Source organism: Mustelus asterias, chromosome 25 (genome assembly GCF_964213995.1).
Source record: "Mustelus asterias chromosome 25, sMusAst1.hap1.1, whole genome shotgun sequence".
Lineage (NCBI taxonomy): Eukaryota > Metazoa > Chordata > Chondrichthyes > Carcharhiniformes > Triakidae > Mustelus > Mustelus asterias.
In genome coordinates, this window is record NC_135825.1 from 14,375,846 (window position 1) to 14,403,755 (window position 27,910).

Genomic DNA, 27,910 nt, shown 5'->3' on the forward strand with positions numbered 1-27,910 from the left:
CATACCGTTCATAGAATACATTGGGGAGAAGGAAAGGAGAGGGTGCAGAATGTAGTGTTACAGTGATCGCTAAGCTGTAGAGAAACATCGACTTAACGCGAGGTAGGTCCATTCAAAAGTTTGATGGCAGCAGGGAAGAAGCTGTTCTTGCATCGGTTGGTACATGACCTCAGACTTTTGTATCTTTTCCCCCACGGAAGAAGGTGGAAGAGAGTATGGGAAGGGAGTTCCAGGATTTCGCCCAGCGACAGTGAAACTGGCTAGGAATTGACGCTGACCTTGTTAGAACATAGAACATTACAGCGCAGTACAGGCCCTTCGGCCCTCGATGTTGCGCCGACCAGTGGTATCAATCTAAAGCCCCTCTAATCTACACTATTCCAATGTCACCCATATGTTTATCCAATAACCACTTGAACGCTCTCAACGGTGACGAGTCCACCACTGCTGCAGGCAGGGCATTCCACGCCCTTACTACTCTCTGAGTAAAGAACCTACCTCTAACATCAGTCCTATATAGGGGTTGAATGACATCACACTTCAATTTGGATGGACCAACCTCTTGGCTAAGCAATAGTGGAGCAGAGATAGAGAGTGAGACGAACACTCTAATTTTCTTTCTGGGTGTAGATTAGCAGCCCAACACATTGAACAGGAATAGTGGAGAAGACCCAGTTAAGACAGGAGAAGGAGCAAAAATGGTTCCAAAGAGAAAATAACCAAAGTATCCCCTGCCTAACACAAAGAAACGGGAATTAACAGTGTACTTTCCTTTAGCCTGTAATTTACACAACCACAACAAATTGTATTTCTCTAATATAGAGTCATAGAGGTTTACAGCATGGAAACAGGCCTTTCGGCCCAACTTGTCCATGCCGCCCAGTTTTTACCATTAAGCTAGTCCCAATTGCCCACATTTGGCCCATATCCCTCTATACCCATCTTACCCATCTAACTGTCTAAATGCTTTTTAAAAGACAAAATTGTACCCGCCTCTACTACTGCCTCTGGCAGCTCGTTCCAGACACTCACCACCCTCTGAGTGAAAAACATTGCCCCTCTGGACCCTTTTGTATCTCTACCCTCTCACCTTAAACCTTTAGAACTGAGGTGAGGAGGTAATGCAGTACAAAATCTTAGGCAGCTTCATGGGTGTGTAATCATTTAAGACTTGATGCCGAGTCAAAAACATTAGGGACAGCTTGTCAAAGAGGTCAGTTTTAAGTAGCGTAAAGGAAGAGGGGTGGAGAGGCAAAAGGGAGGGAATTCCAGACCTTAGGACATGGACGGATGAAGGTCTGGCTGCCAATGGTGGCGTGAAGGGAGTGGGGAATGCAGAAGAGGCCAGAGCTGAGGGACTGTCGAGTTCTCATGGGTTAAAGGATGGAGGAGCTAACGGAGATAGGGCAGAGATGAGGCATGGAGGGATTGGAACCTGAGTTACCCAACTGTGGCATATTCTGGACTGGAGCTCATGCGAATAACCTGGTGTGTTTAAGTAGCGAATATTCGAGTCTCAAAGATCCAGAAGGTTGCTGGGCTCACCCGTGGTTTGGTTTGCATTAGCTGGCCTCAGTTCATGTGGTGTTAGGAACGCTGCAGCTGGCCTCCATGGAAAATCGACCAGGATTCCCTCATCTGATCGCCATCCATGGGTAATTGGGAATACTGGGCTCATCGATCATGGTTGACATTCAGGAAACCATGACAACACTCAGTGCCAAGATCGCATGTGACTTTTGTTTCTTGCATGAGCTGTGGGTATCACGGGCTGGACCAGCCCTAATTTATGAGTGGCTTAATGGACCATTTCAGAGGGCATTTAGAATCATAGAATCCCTACAGTGCAGAAGGAAGACACTCAGCCCATTGAGTCTGCACCAACTCTCTGACTATCTTACCCAAGCCCTCTACTCCACCCTATCCCAGTAACCACACATATTTACCATGGCTAATCCATCTAACCTACACATCTTGAGACATTAAGGGACAATTTAGCTTGGCCAATCCACCTAACCTGCATATCTTTAGACTGTGGGAGGAAACCGGAGCGCCCGGAGGGAAACCCACGCAGACACGGGGAGAATGTGTAAACTCCACACAGACAGTGACCCAAGATCGGAAATGAACCCGGGTCTCTGGCGCTGCGGGCCAGCAGTGCTAAATATCGTGCTACCACGCCACCCAAGACTCAACCATGTTGCTGTGGGTCTGGAGTCACATGTAGGTCAGACCAGGTGAGGATGGCAGATTTCCTGCCCTAAAGGGGATGGGTTTTTACAACAATCGACAGTGGTTTTGTGGTCATGACTAAACTTTTAATTCCAGCTTTTTGTTGAATTCAAATCTCACCATCTGCCCTGGTGGGATTCGAACCCAGGTCACTGGAGCACTACAATGGGTCTCTGGGTTACTACTCCAGCGATAATACCACTGACCTTAAAGGGCTGAGGTACAAGATTCCACAAAACCTGACACCGGCAAAGAATCAACATCAAAAAACAAGTGGATAAAGCCAGCAATGGAGTGAAAAAAATTCAATTCACCAAAACTTTAACAGAAATTAATTCAACCATTGCAATTCATAGAATCCTACAGTCTAGAAGGAGGCCATTTGGCCCATCGAGTCTGCACCAACCACAATCCCACTCAGATTCAGGAGAATGATTTTTTTCATCCAAATGATAAGAATATGAAACTTGCGTCAAGGCAAATAGCATTGATGCTTTTAAAAGGATACTAGGCAGAAGCGGGCTGCACGGTGGCACAGTGGTTAGCACTGCTGCCTCACAGCGCCAGGAACCCAAGTTCGATCCCCGGCTTGGGTGACTGTGCAGAGTTAGCACGTCCCCCCCTGTGTCTGCGTGGGTTTCCTCCGGGTGTTCCAGTTTCCTCCCACAGTCTGAAAGGCGCGCTGGTTAGGCGCATTGGCCGTGCTAAATCCTCCCTCAAACGTCGGAGTGTGGGGAACTGGGGGATTTTCACAGTAGCTTCATTAATATGAGCCTACTTGTGACACTAATAAATAAACTTGAAACTTTAAAACAGAAGGATGGAACATTGATGGGGTTAAATGATGAAGAGTGGGAGGAGTCTCATGTGGAGCTCAGGTGCCAGCTTTGCCAGCTGGGGTGAATGTCTGGTTTCAATGTTGGAGATTTGCTGGGAGTTTATCTAAGTCAGAAATGGTTAAAAGGCCATCGCTTTCTATAGTTTCTCACTCTAGTGGCACCTTCCTCTCTTGTTCTCTCACGCTGTCAGGGAATGTGGGAGATGCTGGAGGCTAAACCTCTTCTTCAGTTCTCTGCACAGAAACTCCTGCTATCTTTGAGCATGTCTAATGGAGACAGTGTGCCCTCGAATCGAGGAGGGAGGGCATACGTTGGAAGGTGGGTCAAACAGTGCGGTCTTTCTGCACCACCTACTGGCTGCTTTAAGAACAGCAAGAAGTCTCACAACACCAGGTTAATGGGAGGAGACTTGTGCTCCCAGTGGCTTGTGCGACCAAATAAACCCATTGGACTTTAATCTGGTGTTGTGAGACTTCTTATTGTGTTTACCCCAGTCCAACGCCGGCATCTCCACTTCATGCTTTAAGAACAGCCGAGCTTTGATTTTTCTCACGAGACGCCTGGACTGGGATTCTTTGATCTCATTCATTCCGCTATCGCTGCCAGTGAGAACGGAGAATTTGCGCTCAGCCAAAATTCCGTTCACTGCAGCAGAACCGGAGAATCCCAGCCACAGATAAGGAGAATTCTGGCCCTGGTCACTTCCAATGGAAGTCTGCATGCTGTTTCTTCCTTGCTTTCCTCTACTGTCTCTCTCTCTCTCTTTCTCACGTTCCCTCTGTCTCTCTCTGTCAGTGTCTCTCTTTGTCTCTGTCTCGGTCTCTCACTCTGTCTCTGTCTTGCTTTCTCTCTCTCTGTTGCTCTGTCTTTCTCTCTCTGTCTCTCTCTTTTTGACTCTCTCTCTCTCTCTGTCTTTCTCTGTCTCTCTGTCTTTGTCTCTGTCTGTCTCTCTCTATTTATATTTCTCTCACTCTCTCTATCTCTCTGTCTCTGTCTCTCTCTCATACTGTTTCTCTCTCTCTATCTCTCCCTGTGTCTCTCTCTATCTCTCTCTTTGTCCTCTCTCAGAAGTGGGGCTTGTGAGGGAGGAAAGTCGTACCTGCAAGGGGTGGGGAGAGAGTGACCTGTGAGGGGGAGGAGTGGGGTCGGCAAGGGGGGGGAGAATGGGGCCTGCGAGGGGGGCAAGATTGGGGCTTGCGAGGGGGAGGAGCGGGCCTTGGGCGATGAGCCAGGCCTCAGAGAGAGGTGAGTGTGCAGGAGGGATGAGAGTGAGTGTGTGTGTGAGAGAGAGAAAGATGAGAGTGAGTGTGAGTGCCCAGTATGAGAATCCAGCATTCCAATGACACACCTCCCATTAAAAAGACAAAAAGGTAAGACCTAAGTATGTTTTTATTAAGAGAACGTTTTAATTATAGTGAACATATACATCATTGGAATAGAAAAGACTTCTATAAGCTAGGTTTTGGTATGTGTGTCCCTATTATGTGAAAACAATCTCTGTAATTTGGCCCTTCAATGAAATAAGAATGTTTCTCGGGGGTTCCTTCAGAACTCCTGGGAGGTCAGAGGGTTCCATGGCTGGAAGGGTTTGGGAAACCCTGTTCTATTGGGGTGGAGAGTGTGATTTTATAAGCAGAATGAAACAATTCAACATGTAACTTTCCATCTTCACCAAGTACCTTGACAGCAGCACTTACTACCACTATGCTCTGTCTGGCCTACACTAGAAAACTCTCAAAGCCCACCCTCACTCACCTCTCTCTCACACACCCTCACTCATCTCTCTCACACACGCTCATTCATCTCTCTCACACAAACTCACCCACCTCTCTCACTCACACACTCACCTTTCACTCACATACACTCACCACTCTCACACACACTCGCCTTTCTCTCACACACACACACTCACCACTCTCACACACACTCATTCACCTCTCGCACACACTCACCTTTCTCTCACAAACCCTCACTCACCTCTCTCTCTGTCACACACACCCTCACTCATCTCTCTCACATGCACTGACTCGCCTCTCTCTCTCACGCTCACACGCACTCACCTCTCACCCAAACACTCACACACTCACCTCTCTCCCGCACACACACACGTGCTTACCTCCTCTCACTCACACTCACCTCTCTCGCATGCATACACACTCACCACTCCCTCGCACACACACGCACATACTCTCACCTCTCTCTTTCACACACACTCACAGACACACACACTCACACACACTCACCTCTCTCTCTTACATGCACACACACTGACCACTTTCTCACACACGCACACGCACCTCTCTCTCCTCACTCTTGAACACACGCACACACACTCACCTCTCTCTCTCACGCACACACTCTCACCTCTCTCCCTCACACACACACTCTCACCTCTCTCTCTCACACACAGAGCACACCTCCAATTACCATCACAACCACGCAGGAGTAAATATGTGAGGGAATTATGGAGTAAAGATGCCTTTCCACAAATAAAAGACAGAATGAATAGACTACAAGACAGCCCAATCCCCTACTTTAGAAAACTCATAAATAGTATGTAAATGATTGGGAATTTAAGGAACTCAGCCTGATAAAATATCTACTCTGCGTAATACACAATGCAGAGTGCAGATGAATTTACATTTCTATTCTGTAAATTAAGGAGGCTGTATTAGGCAGGATTTTCCGGCCATTCCCATCAGTGGGATCTTCCAGTCCTGCTGATCTTCCTGACCTCTCCCACTCCTGGTTCCCCAGTGGTGGGTGAGTCACGCAAATCAGAAGAGACATCGCTGGAAGATCCCATCGATGGCCAATGATAAGTCATCTTCACCACCAGAAAACACACAGGGGGGAAAATCCCACCCTTTCTAACTACTTGTACATTGAATAGTTCCTAACTGTGTAATTATTTTATTTTACAGTTCCATTTTACTGACTGTGTCTAGCTGTTCTGGATGATGATCACTTGTTTTATTTGTGCCAGCATCACAACTCAGTATCTTCTGCCACAAGGATTTTTCAATAAAACAATTATCCCTCTTATCTATTTCAGAAGCTCCTGTTTATGTTGCATGTGAAAGTTTATTGACTGACTGTAAGAACCAGGACTTGAGGAGATTTCCCAGTGTGGCTGCAGTACTGAGGAACTTCAATTTTGTTTGAAGTTTATTTATTAGTGTCACAAGTAGTCTTACATGAACACTGCAGCGAAGTTACTGTGAAAGTCCCCAAGTCACCACACTTTGGCGCCTGTTCGGGTGAACTGAGGGACAATTTAGCATGGCCAATGTACCTAACCAGCACGACTGTGGGAGGAAACTGGAGCCCCCAGAGGAAACCCATGCAGACACGGGGAGCACATGCAGGTTCCGCACAGACAATGACCCAATGCTGGAATTGAACCCGGGTCCCTGCCGCTGTGAGGCAGCAGTGCTAACCACTGTGCCACCATGCCGGCAAGCTTAGAGAAACTGGGATTATTCTTTTTGGAGCAGCAGAGGCTAAGGGGGAAATTACTAGAAGCATTTAAAGTGATCATGGGCTTTAAGGACAGGAGGAGGCCACCTAGTCCCTTGGGCCCATTCTGCTATCCAATCTGATCATGGCTGATCTGTGCTTAATTCCATGGACTGAATTATCAGGGGCGCCATGGCCTTGTGGCTAAAAGGTTAGGAAAAAGCCAGCCCTGGGGATAAATGGCTTCCCTACAGCCACTTAATGGCCAACTGACTGTTAATAGGTTGGAGGTGGGATGTCTTCCCTCAGTGACACTGAAGTCCCACCTCAGATAGCTGTCGGCCAATCAAGATGCACCAGTAGCGCCAGTGGGAATGGTGGCCAATGCCGGTACTGCACTCAAGCGGTGAGGAGGCAAGCTCGGATAGGTTGGAACTTGGCGAGTTTTTGTTGGCCGCCCATTGTGTGGGGAGGGATCAGGGTTTGAGAGGCCATGTAGGGGAGGGCAATCTCTGGGGTCGTTACAACTTAGGGATGGAGGGGGGCTGTGATGGGCCCAGGGGACCAGCTAAGGAGGGAGCCTCCCCCCTCACCCCCTCCGCCCACCACCAGCTGGCATGGGCAAACCTGCCAGGCTGGCTGCTTGGTATGGCCTCTCCTGCCACCAGTTAAATGCTGGTGGCAGTAGGATGAGGCCCTTAAGTGGACATTAGTTGGCCACTTACAGGCCTCAATTAGTCAACTGGCAGTGGGGTGTTCAGCAGGGGCAGGAGTGAGAGGCAATGTACTGGGCAGGCCAAACACTCAACATGGGCCTTCTAAGTCAACCGCAGAACATTAAGTCGCACCTCATATGCCTGTTTTTTTACCCCATGTCCTTTAATAACTTTGGCCAACAAAGATCTCCAAGCTCAAGATTTAAAATTAACAATTGAGAATTCAGAAGTTGACAAAGTAGATATGGAGAAAACTGCTTCAAATGGCAGGAGGGTGGATAACCAGATGTAAACTAAATGTCAAAAAAAGCCAGGTGATGATGGGGAGTTTTTATTTTAATGTAGGGATCTATTGTGATCAAGAATCCACCTCCTGAAATATCAGTGCAAGTAACTTGCAAAGGAATATGGGCTGTGCTTGAAAATGGCATAAAGGGAGTGTAGGGCCATGAAATATGTGTGTGGGACTGATTGGAAAAGTAAAATGTAGGCTTATGGGGAATGCACATGGGACTGATTGGAAACTCTGTTCATGAACTATAAGAGAGGTGTTGGGCTGAAAGGCCTCCTTTTGTACTGTAAAGTTTATTGATTAGTGTCAAAAGTAGGCTTACATTAACACTGTGATGAAGTTACTGTGAAAGTCCCCTGGTTGCCACACTCTGGCACCTGTTCGGGTACACTGAGGGAGAATTTAGCATGGCCAATGCACCTAACCAGCACGTCTTTCAGACTATGGGAGGAAACCCACGCAGACACGGGGAGAATGTGCAGATTCTGCCCAGACAGTCACCCAAGCCGGGAATCGGACCGGGGTCCCTGCCGCTGTGAGGCAGCAGTGCTAACCACTGTGTCATCACGCCACAAGTCTGTAAGGCATCACAACGACTTACCTGTCTATTGGATATATCAATCTTGTTGCCTAAAACAACAAAAGGGTAATCCTTGTGGTCCAAAGGAGTTTGCAGCAATACCTCTTCTCTCCAGCCTCTGAGACCATAGAAAGAGTCTTGATCAGTCACATCAAATACAAGCACACAGCCATCTGATCCTTTCGAGAAGGAGGGCACAAGTGACTTAAACCGTTCCTGACCTCCTGTGTCCCAGATCTGAATTGTTGAACAAAAGACAAGTCAGTCAATAATGGATGAAATGACTGCCCTGTTGGAGCTCTGTAGTCATTCAATAAACTTTATTTTAATCCCCCCAGCATTTGTTGGCCATACCTGTTTGCCCTTGAGAGCAGTCAAACATCAATCACATTGCTGTAGATCTGGAATCACATAGGGTCAGACCAGGTAAGAATGGCTGATTTCCTTCCCCAGGGTACGCTAGTGAACCAGATGACCGGTGACAGCTTTTGTGGTCACCGTTATTGAGGCTAACTTTTTAAAAAATCACCTGAATTTAAATTTCACTAGGGGCCAGGGTGGGATTTGAACCCATGTCCCCAGAGCCTGGGGCTCTGAAACAGCAATCAGCCAGTGACAATACCACAACACCACCGTGTCACTTCAAAACAGCCCCTCATTAGTCAACCCTGCAAAGTAAGAGGATGGTTCAAGACTTTGTTGGCTTTATCTTGGGGGTCACCAGCATTTTTAACATTTATCTTTCATGGGTTGTGTGTGCTGCCGATAAGAGCAGCAGGCACGGTGGCACAGTGGTTAGCACTGCTGCCTCACAGCATCAGGGACCTGGGTTCGATTCCCAGCTTGGGTCACTGTCTGTGCGGAGTCTGCACGTTCTCCCCATGTCTGTGTGGGTTTCCTCCGGGTCCTCCGGTTTCCACCCACAGTCTACCAAATATTGACCATATTAAAGGCGTGCTGGTTAGGTGCGTTGGCCATGCTAAATTCTCCCTCAGCATACCCGAACAGGCGCCGGATTGTGGCAACTAAGGGGTTTTCACAGTAACTTCATTGCAGTGTTAATGTAAGCCTACTTGTGACACTAATAAATAAACTTAATTTGATGCCCATCCCTCATTGCTGGGCTACTTAAGAGTTGACCACATTGTTGTGGGTCTGGAGTCACCAGACCAGGTAAGGACAGCAGATTTCCTTCCCTGAAGGGCATGTTGTTAGATGGGGTCATCACTACCAAGACCATAGAATCCCCACAGTGGAGAAAGACGCCATCCAGCACGGGGTGGCACGGTGATAATATGGTTAGCACTGCTACCTCACAGCGCCAGGGACCCAGGTTGAATTGTGGCCTCGGGTCACTGTCTGTGTGGAGTTTGCATGTTCTCCCCGTGTCCGTGTGGGTTTCCTCCGGGTGCTCCGGTTTCCTCCCACAGTCCAAAGATGTGCGGGTTAGGTTGATTGGCCATGCTAAATTGACCCTAGTGTGTGGGGATGCGGGAATGGGGCCTGGGTGGGATTGTGGTCGGTGCAGACTCGATGGGCCAAATGGCCTCCTTCTGCACTGTAGGGATTCTATGAAATAAGCAGCAAATTCAATCTGCACTGAATCTCCGAAAGTGCATCCCACGCAACTTGTTTATTTACAGGTAAAGGCTATACAGAGACTTGCAGCCTCATGGCTGCACCCAGCTCCCGAGAAGGTTCTAGAACAGAAACCCAAGCTCACTATGGTGATCCCCAACCCTGTGCCCTGATTGGTTCTCCAGCTCATGTGATCCTTACCCTGCAGATTGATCCTTAAAGGGACAAACTTTATTTGAGAGGCAGAACCCCCAGCAGTGTAACAATCCCTCAGTACTGCACTGGCGTGCTTGTCATTCTGGGTTATGTGCGCAGGCGTCTGGATTGGAATTTGAACCCACTACCAGCTGGTTCAGAGGTAGCACACTGGACAGCTCAGCGCAAGGGTAGTGAAAAACCGTGAGAGATGCAAAGAATTGGATTTTCTGGCCCTTCCTGCCAGCGGGCCCTGCAAATGGTGACCCCCCACTCCTCCTGCGGCAGGCTCCCTGTCAGCATGGCGGGTGAACCAATGCAAAGCATCGTTGGCATCGGCGAGAGCGGAAGATCCGGCCACTGGCCATTGGTGAGAGGCCTCTACTGCTGGAAAACATTCTGCCGGGGTGGAGTGAGGGGATGTCAGAAAACCCCCGCTAAGGAGGAATTAATAGCATTACTCAGTGAAGGCAACCTTCCTCAACAGAAGACCGTAATGTCCTAACTATGTTGTGGGTTTAAAACAAAAAGAAAAGATAGTTTTTTTTATTCATTTGTGGGACATGGGTGTCGCTGGCTCGGCCAGCATTTATTGCCCATCCCTAGTTGCCCTTGAGAAGGTGGTGATGAGCTGCCTTCTTGAATCGCTGCAGTCCATAGAAATCATAGAAACCCTACAGTGCAGAAGGAGGCCGTTCGGCCCATCGAGTCTACACCGACCACAATCCCACCCAGGCCCGACCCCCATATCCTTACACATTTACCCGCTAATCCCTCTAACCTACACATCTCAGGACACTAAGGGACAATTTTTTAGCATGGCCAATCAACCTGACCCGCACATCTTTTGACTGTGGGAGGAAACCGGAGCACCCGGAGGAAACCCATGCAAACACGAGGAGAATGTGCAAACTCCACACAGACAGTGACCCAAGCCGGGAATCGAACCCAGGTCCCTGGAGCTGTGAAGCAGCAGTGCTAACCACTGTGCTACCGTGCCGTCCATGTTCCGTGGGTTGACCCACAATGCCATTAGGGAGGGAATTCCAGGATTTTGACCCAGCCACTATGAAGGAACGGCGATATATTTCCAAGTCAGGATGGTGAGTGGCTTGAAGGGGAACTTTCAGGTGGTGGTGTCCCCATGTATCTGCTGCCCTTGTCCTTCTAGATGGAAGTGGTCATGGGTTTGGAAGGTGCCACATTGATTCAAACTAACAACAATAGATTTATTCTAGGACGTCATACCATACTTTGGCACTCAAGCAACAGTCTGTGCAACGCCCTAATGACATCACGATCAAATCATATGATCAGCTGTTAAAGCAATCATGCAACCATTTAAATATAAAACAAAGACCTTTACAGGAATTGTATATCCATACAACAGCTGGACCAGAGCAGTCAGGTTTGTCTGTTTTTCTCAGGTGTACAGTGCACATGATGAAGCAGAACGAGGATTCCTCACCTGTAGCTTGATGAACATATTGTCCACTTCTATCTCTTTCGTCAGGATACTTGCTCCCAGTGTGGTGCGATACTCCTGAGTGAATCTGTTGTTGACATACCGGTTCAGAAGCGAGGTTTTCCCAACCCTACAGCAAAAGATTCAGGAAAATACAGTCACCCTTAACCTCATATTTAAAATGTAACCTCAACCTGTTCCAGGGGAAGAGAGGCAGTGGCATGGTGGTATTGTTGCTGGGTTAGTAATCCAGAATCCCAGGGTAATGCTCTGGGGACCTGGGTTCAAATCCCTCCACGGCAGGTAGCAAAATTTGAATTCAATAAAAATCTGGAATTTAATGTGTAATGTCATGAAACCGTTGTCAGTTATCCTTTAAGGAAGGAAATCTGCCATAATTTGATTTATTATTGTCACATGTATTAGTATAAAGTATTGTTTCTTGCACGTTATACAGAAAAAGCATACCGTTCATAGAGAAGGAAAGGAGAGAGTGCAGAATGTAGTGTGACAGCCATAGCTAGGGTGTAGAGAAAGATCAACTTAATGCAAGGTAGGTCCATTTAAAAGTCTGGTGGCAGCAGGGAAGAAGCTGTTCTTGAGTCGGTTGGTACGTGACCTCAGACTTTTGTATCTTTTTCCCGACGGAAGAAGATGGAAGAGAGAATGTCCGGGTGTGTGGGGTCCTTGATTATGCTGGCTGCTTTTCCGAGGCAGCAGGAAGTGTCGACAGAGTCAACGGATGGGAGGCTGGAATGAGTGATGATCTGATCTGCATGTGACTCCAGAGCCACAGCAATGTGATTGATTCAGAATAGGCCTGGCAACCACTCAGTTCAAGGGCAATTGGGGATGGGCAATAAATGCTGGCCCAGCCAGCGACGCCCACATCCCATGAACGAACAGAAAATAAAACTGAAATTCATATATTCATGAGAAGGAGTCATGTGACTATGTAGGCCCCTGGACTTTCTTTCCCAATTCATTTGCAGTGCTTAGCAATTCTCAGGCGACACAACACAAGTTTCATCTTCAGCCTTTACTAGTGCATGCACTCAGCCACATAGCAGGCACTCCCTCACATGCTCGGTTAGCACTGCTGCCTCACAGCGCCAGGGACCCGAGTTCAATTCTCGGCTTGGGTCACTGTCTGTGCAGAGTCTGCATGTTCTCCCCGTGTCTGCGTGGGTTTCCTCCGGGTGCTCCAGTTTCCCCCCACAGTCCGAAAGGCGTGCTGGTTAGGTGCATTGGCCATGCTAAATTCTCCCTCAGTGTACCCGAACAGGCGCCGGAGTGTGGCGACTAGGGGATCTTCACAGTAATTTAATTGCAGTGATAATGTAAGCCTCCTTGTGACACTAACAAATAAACTTTAAAAGAACGTTTAATTAGTTTCACCAGCCAGACCTGCCTGAGGTTGTGCCACTTGATGCCCCTGTTCTTTGGTGCTGTTGATAAGCCAGTCATTTCGATATTCAAACAGAATGACACTGAACAGACCGCACAGAAATGAAATATTTCACCCAATTGCCCTGAGCTGATATTTCACACAAGCCTCCTCCCTCCCCGCTTCCTCTCACCCTATCAGTACATCTTTCTGTTGCTTCCTCTCTCATGTATGTATCAAACTGTCCCTTAAATGCATCAACGCTACATATGTGGTAACGAGTTCCACATTCCCAGAACTCTCTGGATGAAGAGATCTCCAATGAATTCTTTGCTGGATTTTGTTAGTGACTGTCACACGTTTATGACCCTTAGTTTTGGAGTCCGTTGATCACAAGTGGGAGAATTTCCTCTCTCTCTGCACTATCAAGCCCCTTTTTAATTATAAAGACCTCAGGCCATCTCTTTTCCAGGGCAAAGAGCCTCAGTTCAGTTGGGAAGTCACACTTCCTTGGGTAGAGAGGGATACGGGCCAAATGTGGGCAATTGGGATTAGCTTAGGTGTTTTTAAAAAAAAAGGGCGGCATGGACAAGTTGGGCCGAAGGACCTGTTTCCGTGACTATGACTCTATGACTTCTCAGTTGCAGTATCTTCCTTGCAAATCTTTTTGCACCTTCTCTTTTGCCTCTGTATCCTCTATGTAATATGGAGACCACGATGACACATTCTCCAAGGGCAGACGGTGGCACAGTGGTTAGCACTGCTGCTGCACAACGCCAGGGACCCGGGTTCGATCCCTGGCTTGGGTCATTGCCTGTGCGGAGTCTGCACATTCTCCCCCGTGCCTGTGTGGGTTTGCTCCGGGTGCTCCGGTTTCCTCCCACAGTCTGAAAGACGTGCTGGTTAAGTGCATTGGCCATGCTAAATTCTCCCTCAGCGTACCCGAACAGGAGTGTGGTAACTAGGGGATTTTCACAGTAGCTTCATTGCAGTGTTAATGTAAGCCTACTTGTGACACGAATAAATAAACTTTTAACTTCAGTTCATCAAGATCCTAGATAAATGCAATATAAATTCCCGGTAAATTCCATTTACTAAGTGTGGCCAGCAGGTGGTGCATTTGCCTGGTGAAGGCCATTGGTCAGTCTGTACGCTGAGGTAAATTGATTGATGTGAGGGCTCAGAAATGCTGTGTCTCCCTCACACCTCCCTCAGAAAGACAGTCAATGGTCCAGGCAGATGGAAGCCGCCATCAAGAGTGCAGCACTGCATCAATGGTGTCAGGCATGGTGCTCAGGGACAGCCTCACTCAAGTGTCTCAAGCACAAAGGTTAGGTTGGCACGTCTCACACAGGTTGGCATGTTGTGCCCCCCCCATGTGACGATGGACTTGCCTGCCACTAACTGACCCTGAGTAGGCTTTTGTTTGATTCATTTACAGGATTTGGAGGCTTTGGAGAGAGTACAGAAAAGGTTCACCAGGATGTTGCCTGGTATGGAGGGTATTAGCTCTGAGGAGAGATTGAGTAAACTGGAATTGTTCTCCCTGGAAAGATGAAGGCTGAGGGGCGACCTGATAGAAGTTTATAAAATCATGAAGGGTATAGATAAGGTGAACAGTTGGAAGCTTTTTCCCAGGGCAGAGATGACAATTACAAGGGGGCACAAGTTCAGGATAAGGGGGGAGAGGTTCAGTGGAGATGTGCGGGGGAAGTTTTTCACACAGAGGGTGGTGGGAGCCTGGAATGCAGTGCCAAGTGAGGTGGAGGCAGAAGCATTAGCGACATTTAAGATTTATCTAAATAGACACATGAACAGTGGGGAATAGAGGGATACAGGTGGTTGGGCTAGATAGGACATGATTGGTGCAGGCTTGGTAGGATGTAGGGCCTGTTCCTGTGCTATTCTTTGTGGCCGTCACTGGCTGGGCCAACAGTTATTGCCCATCCCTCGGTGCCCTCCCATTTCAGGGGGTTTTTAAGAATCAACCACATTGCTGTGGGTCTGGAGTCACATGTAGGCCAGACCAGGTAAGTACGGCAGATTTCCTTCCCTTAAGATCATTAGTGAACCGGGTGGATTTTTCCGACAATCGACAATGGTTTCATGGTCATCGGTAGATTCTTAATTCCAGATTTTTTCGTTGAATTCAAATTTCACCATTAAATCCATGGGATTTGAACCCAGGTCCCCAGATCTTGCCCTTGGTTACTAGTCCGGTGACAATACCACTATGCCACTGCATTTCCTGGTAGTCATGGGCTGCTTTCTTGAACTTCCGTTTGGTACCTGTAGTGGTTCTGCAACTGAGTGGCTTGCGAGGAAGTGGTTAAGTTTCAGCTGTGGCTCTGGAGTCACATGTAGGCCAGACCAGGTAAGGATGGCAGATTTCCTTCCCTAAAGGACATTAGTGAACCAGGTGGGTTTTTATAACAATTGCTGGTAGTCTAATGGTCACCATTACTAGTAGTTTTCAATTCCAGATTTATTAACCAATTTTAATTTTTAATCCTCATTAACTGCCGTGGTGGGATTTGAACCCAAAACATTAGCAGGGGAGGGGCCTCTGAACCACGATACCACCTTTGCTGGGGAAGCAAGAGTTCCTGATTAACGTTCTCTCTAAGCTGCACAGATGCACAGCAATACAGAACTTATCAAGCATCCATCTTAAAGAGAACAGTGCAAAGAAGAGAAACTATAGATAAATCGTCCTGAGGTACAGAAGTATTATCAGTCAACTACTTGCGGTACTTTGCTTTAGAATCATAGAATCCTATTAGTGCAGGAGGCCATTCAGCCCATTAAGTCTGCACCTGCAATAATCCCACCCAGGCCCTATCCCCGTAACCCCATGTATTTACCCTGCTAATCCCCCTGACACTCAGGGCAGGAATTTCTGTCCGCGCTCACCCCGAAATCAGAAAATCCCGTCCGAGGTCAACGGATCTTTCCATGGTCCGCCCCTCGTCCACTCCGATTCCCATGGCGGGTGCAACGGGAAAATTCGCCCCTAAAGGGTAATTTAACATGGCCAAGTCAACCTAACCTGCACGTCTTTATGGACTGTGGGAGGAAACTGGAGCACCCGGAGGAAACCCACGCAGTCATGGGGAGAATGTGCAAGCTCCACACAGACAGTGACCCGAGGCTGGAATTGAACCCGGGTCCCTGGTGCTGTGAGGCAGCGGTGCTAACCACTGTACCACCGTGTCACCCAGTGATGATTTAGGTGATGATATTTACAAATATTATTGTTTCCTTATATTATATTTCCTTACATTCCTTATATTCCTGATATTCTTTCCTCCAATTTCTCCTGAATGTCTCTGAATGATATTAAACATTGGTAATAGGTAATTTTAAAAGATTTATTACTGCTTACCCAAGGGAACCAAGGATAACTATTTTCAAATCCACTCTTCTGTTGGTGTTCATCTACGGTACCTGGGAATAACCAGAAGGAGTTACTTGTCATCAATGAACTGACAGAATATTGACTTGTCTGCCACAGTTGGGGATTGATGCGCTGGAATAGTGCAACTCCCGAAAGGCTATGGTTGGGATATTCCAGGCCTATTGGGGGGCGATGCAGCTGACCAGCCAACAGCCCATTGACATTCGGTGGGTTCAGGAGGCCCCAGTGGTGGGTGGGAATGGAACATCCCGGTTTACGACTCAAATGTGGCCCTGTCAGGAAGCTCACCATTCCTCATCAGGGTCAATATCCGAGAACTCCCTCCCTAACAGCACTGTGGGTGTACCTACACCACATGGACTGCAGCGGTTCAAGGAGGCAGCTCCCCACCATCTTCTGGCGGGCCAGCAGCTGATTCAACCGCCCACCTTCAGCTGACGGGTTCTCAAATATGTGTTGCCATATTTAAACACCCGTCCAGCACACTGGTATCGCTCTCTCCAGCTCACCTATCTTCACCACATCGTGCAGGATGCCAGTGACCCAGAGGGAAAAGGCGAGCAGCCTCAAGATAAAGTCTGTTCCTGGATTTAACCACCCTCCACCCGAACCCATCACCTGCCAGGCACCCATGTCCCACTTGGACCCTTACCCACCACACCTGCATTCTTCATGCACCCCCTCCCAGTAAACAACGTGTTATCCCTTTTTGGTTTGATTTGATTTATTATTGTCACATGTATTAACGTACAGTGAAAAGTATTGTTTCTTGCGCACTATACAGACAGAGCACACCATTCATAGAAAAGGGAAGGAGAGAGTGCAGAATGTAGTGTCATAGCCAGGGTGTAGAGAAAGATCAACTTAATGCGAGGTAAGTCCATTCAAAAGTCTGACGACAGCAGGGAAGAAGTTGTTCTTGAGTCGGTTGGTGCGTGACCTCAGACTTTTGTGTCTTTTTCCCGACAGAAGAAGGTGGAAGAGAAGAATGTCTGGGGTGCGTGGGGTCCTTAATTATGCTGGCTGCTTTGCCAAGGCAGCGGGAAGTGTAGACAGAGTCAATGGATGGGAGGCTGGTTTGCGTGATGGATTGGGCTACATTCATAACCTTTTGTAGTTTCTTGCAGTCTTGCACAGAGCAGGAGCCATGCCAAGCTGTGATACAGCCAGGAAGAATGCTTTCTATGGTGCATCTGTAAAAGTTGGTGGGAGTCGTAGCTGACATGCCAAATTTCCTTCGTCTTCTGAGAAAGTAGAGGTGTTGGTGAGCTTTCTTAACTATAGTGTCAGCATGGGGGGACCAGGCCCAGGACGTGTCCCTTTCTTTGTAAGTTTTTCATGCAGCTTTGTCAGTGTCTCACTTCCCTCCCTCGGTCTTCCTTTTGCCTTCCATTGTTCTCTCTTCCTCATCCACCTCCTACCATCACGAACCTTTGCTCTCTCCCACGGTGGCATAGTGGTTAGCATTGCTGTCTCATGGTGCCAGGGATCTGGGTTCGATTCCCGGCTTGGGTCGCTGTCTGTGTGGAATTTGCACGTTCTTCCTGTGTCTGCATGGGTTTCCTCCAGATGCTCCAGTTTCCTCCCAAAGTCCAAAGACGTGCACATTAGAAGTATTGGCCACACTAAATTCCCCCTCAGTGTACCCGAACAGGCACCAGATTGTGTCGAGTAGGGGATTTTCACAGTAATTGCATCGCAGTGTGAATGTTGGCCTACTTATGACTAATAAATAAACTTTACTTTTTTACTTTTACCTGGCACAGCCCTCCTTCCACATTGCCCCCTTGCGTTTGTCAGCCCACACTTCCCCCCCTACACCTCCCCCCACCCCCCCTCCCCTCCCAACTCCCCCACCTCGTGCTCCATCCCCAGGTTGAACTTCAGACCTTTGTTGGCATGGGTCCCACAGCACAGTGCTGTCCAGACATTGGTGTGTGGCACCCAGGGGAAAAGGAGACCCCTGTACTCCCCACCCCCAGGGCACTGTGCTGATCCGACTCAGTGACGCAGGAGGGTCAGTGGGTCCAGTAGCACGGTGCTGTCCATGCAGACCAGTTTGGTATGGAGATGGAGGCAGGAACCGATCTACCCCAGCAGAGTGGTGTACAGTGCTTCAGGAGCAGCGCAACACTGGGACAGTGTGGCACTCACCCCAAAGTCTCTTGCCAACCAAGGACTGGCTTGTCTACAGCATTTATCCCCAATTGGGTTGACGCCAATGTGATTTCCCAATTGGTAACGCAAGATTGGAAGCTGTTTTAATGAGCATTCATGAGATGCAAATGAATTCAAATGGCGTTAATGCCACCTACCAGTGGGAGGCCAAACCACCATCAACCCGATGTTTGGAGAACTGCAACGTCCTTTTCACCCCTGCTAGATCCTCTGCTCCTGCCTGCCGCCAAACCTGCTGCAGGCAGGATGGGAGAATTCCGGAATCCAGCCCATTGAGGCATTTGAGAAGGTACAAAAATGATGTACAAGGATGATGTCGGAACTGAGAGATTATGGCTCGTAACTTCCTGGCTTCCCCCAGCGTCAGATTTGGTGGTGAGGGGGTTGAGGGAGGAGGGTAGTGGGGTGGGTATCCCAAAGCTGCCCTAGGAAATATCACTCAGACATTCACAGGTAAGAGTTTACCAGCAATTGTCCAGAAGCACTAATTTCCCCGGGCAATTGCGCTGGGAACCATCCAACAAAGTGGTTTAAATCGCGAACATCAGGTGGTTCTGCGAATGGTTACTCTGAAAGAATTAGAAGAAATAAAAACACTTCTAATTTCAGAGTAACTATTTTAAAACACCCAGACAATGGGACACTACCCGTACCCTCAACCCTGAGGGGAACCACAACTCACCAGGATATTCCCAAAGCCCCTGCACTCCCCCATGAGAATTGCACCCAGCCCCTGACACCCAGCCACACAAACATCCCTCACCCACTCCCCTCCCAAAGCCTAGGCCAGACACTAAGTCATCCTCCTGACCCCGACCCACACCTGAATGACCTGGCCAGTGACGTACTGGTTCTATCCCTGCTGCCATTGAGCCTCTGCTATCATTCCCTGGCACTGTGGTCTTATCCATACTGGCTGGCATGATGGGAGGTGAGCAGTGGTGGATTAGTAAGTTCCTTGTGTAGCGACAAGCTTGTGTTGATGTAAACCTTCTCCAGGAGCTTTCTTGTTGTAATCTCCTTCCTTATGTGAGAGGGTGGGATGTTGCTCAGGACCGGGAGCCAGGGGAGTTGAGTTGATTGGAGAGTGCCTGAGATGATACGTGTTGTGTTGAGCTGGGTAACTACAAGGCTGGTGTGGCATGAGTTCTACCACACTGGTGCACAGTACTCTGCAGTCAAGTAAACGATGGCAAGAGTTGAGATACTTAGGATTTGAGCATCTGCACCCCATAAAGAGCAGGAAGTTTGCTGAGGAGATTGTTTCACATTTTGATCTTTGCTGCTATCTTGCTCAGGTGGTTTTTGTATGTCAGTGTTCAGGTCAAGGGTAACACCAGGATAAACAGGATGTTGTTTGTGACTCAGTTTCTGGCCACTCACAGAGATGTTGAGTTCCCTCTTGGTGCTGGCATTGTGGGGGTGGAACATACTTTTTTAAATTTATTAGTGTCACAAGTAGGCTTACATTAACACTGCAATGAAGTTACTGTGAAAATCCTCTAGTCGCTACACTCTGGTGCCTGAGACTGTTTTTTGGTGCTGGGTTGAAGGTGCCTTGTCTTACAGTAGTGGCCAACTTTGCAACATCATTGTTTAGTGTTACCTCTAGTTTAGAAAATGTCCGAGTCTGAGAGGTACAGCAGATACTGTCAACATAGATAAACCTCCGAGACAGGATGAGGGTGTAGATTGTTGATCTAGAGATTGAAAAGGGTTGGTGCTGGAACAGATCCCGGGGAAGCCCATTGGTCTGTTTCCTCCACGCACTTGTCTCATCACCCGTGCGTACCCATCCATCTCGGAGTAATTGTTCGATGGCGTCAGTAACCCATGGAGGGAGGACTCTTGAGATTTTGACAAGCACACCATTGTATCAGAATGCTGCAGTGAGATTAAGAAAGTCAGCGCCTGCTTTGAGGTTATTTTCAAAGCCATTTACAATGAAGGTGGTTAGGGCAAGGACTCGTTCTAACTAGGCAAACTCCTCTTATACAGACTCCCCACGCTAGGTGTTGATTGGTTGTTTGGACACATGATTCTTACTCGGTAAAGTTACAATCACCACAACAATTCAATCAAAATATCAGATAAAAATATAGAGGCCAAAATTTTCCGGTCGTTCACACCAGCAAGATTTTCCGGTCCCGCCAATGCAGCCCCCACAACCCGTGGCGGGGGTGCGCTGTTGGCAGGACTGGAAAATCTCACTGCTTGTCAATGGTGGGCCGCCTCTGTTTCACAGCGGGTTGCGCAGACAATCCCACCCAGAGACTTTGAAACTACCACTTCGCTGCCTGCACCTGGAATCTCATACCCTCCAACTCAATTTCATCAGAGGATTGCACCTTGGTTTTGCAAAATCTTCTCAAGCCATTTTGAGCTTTTTTGTTATTCATTCGTGGGACATGGGCATCGTTGGCTGGCCATCATTTATTGTAAGAGTTTTAACAACACCAGGCTAAAGTCCAACAGGTTTATTTGGTAGCAAATACCATTAGCTTTCGGAGTGCTGCTCCTTCGTCAGACGAAGGACTGATGAAGGAGCAGCGCTCCGAAAGCTAATGGCATTTGCTACCAAATAAACCTGTTGGACTTTAACCTGGTGTTGTTAAAACTCTTACTGTGTTCACCCCAGTCCAACGCCGGCATCTCCACATCATCATTTATTGCCCATCCCAAGTTGTCCTTGAACTGAGTGGCTTGCTAGGCCATTTCCGTGGGCAGTTGAGAGTCAACCACATTGCTGTGGGTTGGAGTCACATGTTGGCCAGACCAGGTAAGGACGGCAGATTTCCTTCCCTAAAGGGCATTAGTGAACCAGATGGGTTTTTCGAACAATGGTCATCGGTAGATTCCTAATTCCAGATATTTTTTTATTAAATTCAAATTCCACCATCTGCCATGGCGGGATTCGAACCCGGGTCCCCAGGACATTAGCTGAGTTTCTGGATTAATAGTCCAGCAATAATACCACTCAGCCATCACCTCCCCTTCTTCCTGCATTTCCATCAATGACTTTTCCCTCAGGCCACATTAAGCAAGAGATCTATTTTGCTGCACTCACTCATGTTCAATGCACCAGCTGACACTTAAACCCACAACCTAACCGTGCCCAATGTGCAATACTTACTGTCATTTACTCGAACGTTGCTTCATTTATAATAACGTTTCCTCAATCCACCTTTGGCTCAGCAAAATTTCCTTATCAGTTTTCTCAATTTTAAAATTCTCATCCTTGTTTTCAAGCCCCACCCTGGCCCCCGAATACCCTAACTCTAAGTTCTCTAACTTTGAGTAACCCTAACTTCCAGCCAACTTCCGCACTCCTCCAATTCCGGCCTCCTCTGGGTCCCTGATTCCAATTGCTCCATCATGGACAGCTGTGCCTAAAGCTCCGGAATATTCTCCCTGCATCTCTCCACATCTCGAGCTCTCTCGCCCTTGTGAAAGTGTTCCCTGAAACCCACCTCTTTGGTTGAATTTTTTGGTCACCTGTCCTAGTATCTCCTTATGTCAAATTTTGTTTCACGATGCTTCTGTGCGCCACCTCAGGATGCTTACTTATGCTGAAGACACAGGTTAAAAGCAAATTGTCGCTGTCCATTCATCTTCCAGGGAATTTCAGATTATGAGCCATTTTTTATCATCACTGTGGCTTTTAGATGTCCATAGGAACATAGGACGCAGGAGCAGACCATTTGGCCCTTCAGACTTACTCTGCCACTCAATAATATCATGGCTGAACAGGCGCCAGAGTGTGGCGACTCGGGGATTTTCACAGTAACTTCAATGTGGTGTTAATGTAAGCCTACTTGTGACACTAATAAATCAACAACTCAACTTCAACCTGCTGAACCATTCCTCAAAAGGTAAACGCCTTGAGCTAGGAGTCAATGAACCTTCTCTGTACTACTTCTAACACAATTATATCTCTTTTTCAAATAAGGAGACCAAAAAATGTACCCAGAATTTCACATGTGGTCTCACCAAGGCCCTCCACAGTGCAGTAAGATTTTCCGACGTTCCCCTTGCAATAAAGGGCAACATTCCTAATGACTTGCTCTACTTGCATTTTAACCTTTTGCAATTCATATACCAGGACACCCAAGTAGCACCAAGTATCTTTTCTTTTTGCAAAAATATACTTACACAATGTCTGAAAGATCATTACAGACATTTCAAAATAGTCATCACAGGAAGCGCAATAATATTCAAGTTTTCTGCTTGGATCATGTTGCACTCTGCAGGGTGGCACGGTGGCACAATGGTTAGCACTGCTGCCTCGTAGCGCCAGGGACCCGGGTTTGATTCTCAGCTTGGGTCACTGTCTGTGCGGAACCTGCACATTCTCCCCGCGACTGCGTGGGTTTCTTCCGGTTTCCTCCCACAGTCCAAAATTTGGCTACGTGCATTGGCCATGCTAAATTCTGCCTCAGTGTACCCAAACAGGCGCCGGGGTGTGACAACTAGGGGATTTTCACAGTAACTTCATTGCAGTGTTAATGTAAGCCTACTTGTGACACTAATAAATGAACTTTAAAACCTTCAATACAATTGTGGTATGTGTAATATTCACTGCATACATTCAATGTGAGTCATACGGCCTGTGGGGGGTCTACACAATTCCTCTCCCCCCCCACCCCCGGTTCACTGTGGCTGAAAGGTCTCAGACAGTGACCTTACCCCCGGGCTGCCCCAAGCTTTAGCCACTGTTCGGTGTCTGCAAGAATTCGTTCCAGTGCCTTATGTTTGTTTTATGTCCGTTGATCATAATGTCCGCATTCCATATGTTCCCCTTTGAGCCTGAAATTTCTCCCAAGGAGGGCACTTCATGAGATTTGACAAAGGGTCATCTGGACTCGAAACGTCAGCTCTTTTCTCCCCATACAGATGCTGCCAGACCTGCTGAGATTTTCCAGCGTTTTCTCTTTTGACTTCATTATCTTCCACATCTTCAATTCCTTGACTTCTTTATTTTTTGTCCTTTAATTTTTGTGTGTTTGCTGCGGCACACTGATTTAAAACGTCTTCTCCTCTTGCAGGAATGACACTCCGCATTATTGGCGACCCTTCTTCATCCCTGTGGATCTTTTAACACCACAACGAGAGCACTGAATAATGATGGCTACGGCACCCTCTTCACTCTTTCCTTGCTTTGGATTAAATGAACTGCTACTTCTGCGTCATTTTACTCCTGGAGATTTCATCATAGCTTCGAATAAAAATCTGATTTTGCTTCCTTACTTGTGCCTGCCTTGTCAAATCTTCGATGGGGGTCAAATCTTCCCTCGACAGCAGAAAATCTGATGAAGTCCCCTTTAAGACTCCGACTGATCTATCATCAAATCATTCCCAAGGTGTGTTTGACGTAAACTACCAGAAACAAGGCCTCCAGAAACTCAAAGAAGAAACCCACGGAATTCCTACAGGACAGAAGGAGGCCATTCGGCCCATCGAGTCTGCACCAACCCTCCGAAAGAGCATCCCACCCAGCCCTCCATCCTATCCCCATAACCCTGTGCATTTACCATGGCTTATCCACCTAACCCACACATCTTGGGACACTAAGGGGCAATTTAACATGGACAATCCATCTAACTTGCACATCTTTGGACTGTGGGAGGAAACCAAAGGACTCAAAGGAAACCCACGCAGACACAGGGCGAAAGTACACACACGTACACAGTACACTGGATGAACTGTCACTCTCCCCTACCCGCCCATATGGACATTGGACCCGTAGCTGATCGCTCATTGTGCAGTTCCTCCCCCCCCCCCACACCCCATGGGCATCACATCCAACCCCCCCCCATTCGCCACCCCCGCACCCCTCGGATTGCCGCCCCGGCCGATTGCACTCCCCCTCCCCCAATCACAGCCTCGGCTGACCCTGTCCCCCCTTTGCAGAGTTCCCCCATTCCCTCCCACCCTTACAGAGCTCCCCCCGCCTCCCACTGGCATAGCCCCGCCCCTTCAATCCACTCCCCCCCTAGGCCCTACCCCCACAGGCCCTGCCCCTTCAGGCCCCAGCCCTTGACACTGCCCAGTGGCTGGCACTGCCCGGCCCTGCCCTCGACCACCCAGAGGGCTTCAATCGGTATCACCGGCGAGGTCATCATGTCTGTGATTCTCACCGGTGAAGACCTCAACTTGTGAGGGGGGTAAGGGTGAGTGAGCTGGGACAATAGTGTCTCGGACTCACTAATTGTCTGCAAATTAACTAATGCAGATAGAAATTGGCTTCACAACCATAAACGGCAAGTGCCGATTTCACTGGCAAATCAGTGCCGGCAACATCGAGAGAGGTGAAAAACCGGGTGCGAAACTGATTTTTCACCTCTCTCTCAATCTTGCTGGCTCACCTCACCGATCGACCAGTGAGATGAGCTGGTAAGATTGCCCCCAATAATCTACTCCTTGATCTTTCCTGCTCAATTGCAAACAGGAAGAACTGTGTTCTCTCCCAAAAGACAGGGCCTCTGACCTTGCAGCACGCCCTCAGCGCGTTCCTGCAGGGTCAGCCTAGATTTCTGTGCCCGAGGCTCTGCAGTGGGTCTTGAACTTGTAGCTACCTGACACAGAGGCAAGAATGAGACCCACTGCGGTTTGAAAGACCTTCTCAACCCAGCACTAACTCTCGCAATTTCAGCCTGAATACATGGCCAGCCCCGTGGGAGTGGCCTGAATGGGGAGAATTGAATCTTGGGCCAGGTTAATAGATCCCGGAAAACACAAAGATAATTGCTTTTATGTCTAACTCACTTAACATTCTCCCTTGTCCTTTAGTGCTGATTTGCACGACTCCACCCAAATTGCACTGATATTATTGAAGGAAACTTTACTCCCAAAGCTGTAACAAAGTTTTAAAGTTTATATATTAGTGTCACAAGTAGGCTTACATTAACACTGTAATGAAGTTACTGTGAAAATCCCCTCGTTGCCACACTCTGGCACCTGTTCGGGTACACTGAGGAAGAATTTAGCATGGCCAATGCACCCTAACCAGCACGTCTTTCGGTCTGTGGGAGGAAACCGGAGCACCCGGAGGAAACCCACGCAGACACGGGGAGAACGTGCAGACTCTGCACAGTGACCCAAGCCAGGAATCGAACCCGGGTCCCTGGCTCTGTGAGGCCGCAGTGCTAACCCACTGTGCCACCTGGTTAATATTGAGGGAGATTATCTGGAAATATGTGGGTGGAGTGAATGACAGAGGCAGCCCAGTGACACAGACACCGACAGGAAGAGTTTCAGTAAATAATGCCAAACTCGATATGATTGTCGGGCAGAAGGTGAATCTCTTTTATGACTGACAACATTGTCTAAAAAAAAAAGAAATGGGAACAATTGAACCTCAGCTGTGCCTATTGACAACTGCAGCCCTTAATGGTGAAAGCAGCAATTTCTTATAAGTTAGTCTCCAGTTACTCACGGTTTGACACATTCACAAAGCAGCTCTTGGCAGGACGTGAGAAGGCTGAGCTCAGCACAGATATCTACAGCAGCACTTTGTAATCCGACACCTCCAAGTCCATTTTACTTTCAGTTCATCCCGCTGGGTGTAAGTTGTAATAAACACTCGCCAGCTAGCACCCAGATATCAGACTAGCCCTCCGCCACAGCCACTTCCCCCCAGTAACTGCAGAGCCGGCTTGCTCAGCTTCAGATGACCCCGTTCAACGTTGCAGCAGGGGTGTTTCCTAGCAGACAGCTGCTGGAGGAGTACGGCAGGGTGGAACAACACAGTCACTGCCTTACACTCGCTCCAATAAAGAAAATGCCTTTGAGGTTAGATTAATATCCTGATTGCGCAACCTCTGACAGAACACACACTGTAGAAACAGTGAGTGACAGCATTATACCTTCTTTGCAAGTAGGTTAGAATCAAATCAAGCACTTTATTTGTATGTCAGTCGATGGAGCTGTGTGCAGGTGTCCGATCATTGTAAACCACTGAACAAGGTAGCACAGTGGTTAACACTGCTGCCTCACAGTGCCAAGGACCCGGGTTCAATTCCGGCCTCGGGTAACAGGGTTGAGTTTGCACATTCTCCCCGTGTCTACATGGGTTTCCTCCGGATTCTCCGGTTTCCTCCCACAGTCCAAAGATGTGTGGGTTAGGTCGATTGGCCATGCTAAATTGACCCACAGTGTCAGGGGGGCTAGCAGGGTAAACATATGGGGTTGGGGGATAGGGCCTGGCTGGATTGTGGCCAGTGCAGACTTGATGGGCTGAATGGCCTCCTTCTGCACTGTAGGGATTGTATGAACACACCTTCTTTCATGCCATAGACAACTGTGGAGGGCAGATACTCTGAGGCCCAAGCAGGTGTCGATGGTAGTCATGACGTGGAGATGCCGGCGTTAGACTGGGATAAACACAGTAAGAAGTTTAACAACACCAGGTTAAAGTCCAACAGGTTTATTTGGTAGCTGTGGTGAACCATCGTTGGTTCCCACTGGATAGTACTGAGCCAGGGGCTGGCCAGTACTACAAGGATGTACATATGTTACTGTTGGGTTGTGCTATTGTTGCTGTTGGTGTTAGGGTGGGGTTGTTACACCTTTGTACTGTAGTGTTGTGGCACATCCCAGTCGGGCTCCGCCTCCTGGGAGAGGTATAAGAGTCCCTGCTCTGGCCGGGACCCCTTCAGTCTGGGATAGTGTATATAAGTTCTGGCAGCTTCGTTACAGTAAATAAAAGCCTTTCATTTACCGAGCTTCAGGCCTCGTGTTTGAGTAGCGCATCAATTTTATTTACTGTCGTTAAACTCTCGTCGAAAAAAAAAGAGAGAGAGTATGGAGCAAATTCTGAAGCCGGAACGCCTTACGCTAGATCCACGTGCGGTGGGCGCTTCTAACACCTCCGACCACTGGCTGAAGTGTTTCGAAGACTACCTGGCAGCCTCCGCAGCGGTCACCACAGATGATGACAGACTCCGGGTCCTCCATGCGAGGGTAAGCGACACTGTCTACCTCGCGATCCGTGCGGCCACCGATTATACTAAGGCCCTCGAGCATCTGAAGAAGCGCTATATCAAACCACCCAATGAGATACACGCTCGTTACCTCCTAGCCACTCGACGACGGCAGTCTGGCGAAACGATGGAGGAATATGCGAACGAGCTCCTACAGCTAGCCAGGGGCTGTGACTGCAAAGCTGTGTCGGCTGAGCAGAGCATGTACGACCTCGCCCGAGATGCGTTTGTGGCCGGGGTCGGATCGTCGTACATTCGACTTAAACTGTTGGAGAAGGGTAACCTTAATCTTACCCAGGCCATCGAGTTAGCAGAGATGCTCGAGACGGCCTCCAAAAGCTTAGTATTATATCCGGAGGACCATGTGGAGACAACGTGGCAGCAGCAGTCGCTAATCCCTCCTCGTCCCTCGGGTTCGAGATGCTGCGTAATGGCGTGCTCACACTCGGGCCAGACGATGGCAGCAGCCCCGGGCGGCCCGCGGTGCTATTTCTGTGGAGGAGCGAAGCATACTCGGCAAAAGTGTCCCGCTAAAGCTGTGTTATGCACCGCATGCGGTAAAAAAGGGCACTATTCAAAAGTGTGCCGAT

General features: G+C 48.3%; 1 protein-coding gene across 1 annotated transcript in view; it reads right to left on the bottom strand.

Moving 5' to 3' along the window:
• LOC144511814 (ras-related protein Rab-7b-like) overlaps positions 1-26,112 on the bottom strand; it is a 39,296-nt gene extending 13,184 nt beyond the window's left edge. Inside the window, exons 1-4 of the mRNA XM_078242163.1 lie at positions 25,775-26,112; positions 16,129-16,190; positions 11,360-11,486; positions 8,140-8,355 (exon numbers count right to left, since the gene is read on the bottom strand). Coding sequence (XP_078098289.1) covers positions 8,140-8,355; positions 11,360-11,486; positions 16,129-16,181 — 396 coding nt within the window. The 5' untranslated portion in view covers positions 16,182-16,190; positions 25,775-26,112. The remainder of the gene's footprint in view (positions 1-8,139; positions 8,356-11,359; positions 11,487-16,128; positions 16,191-25,774) is intronic.
• Positions 26,113-27,910: the final 1,798 nt, after the last annotated feature.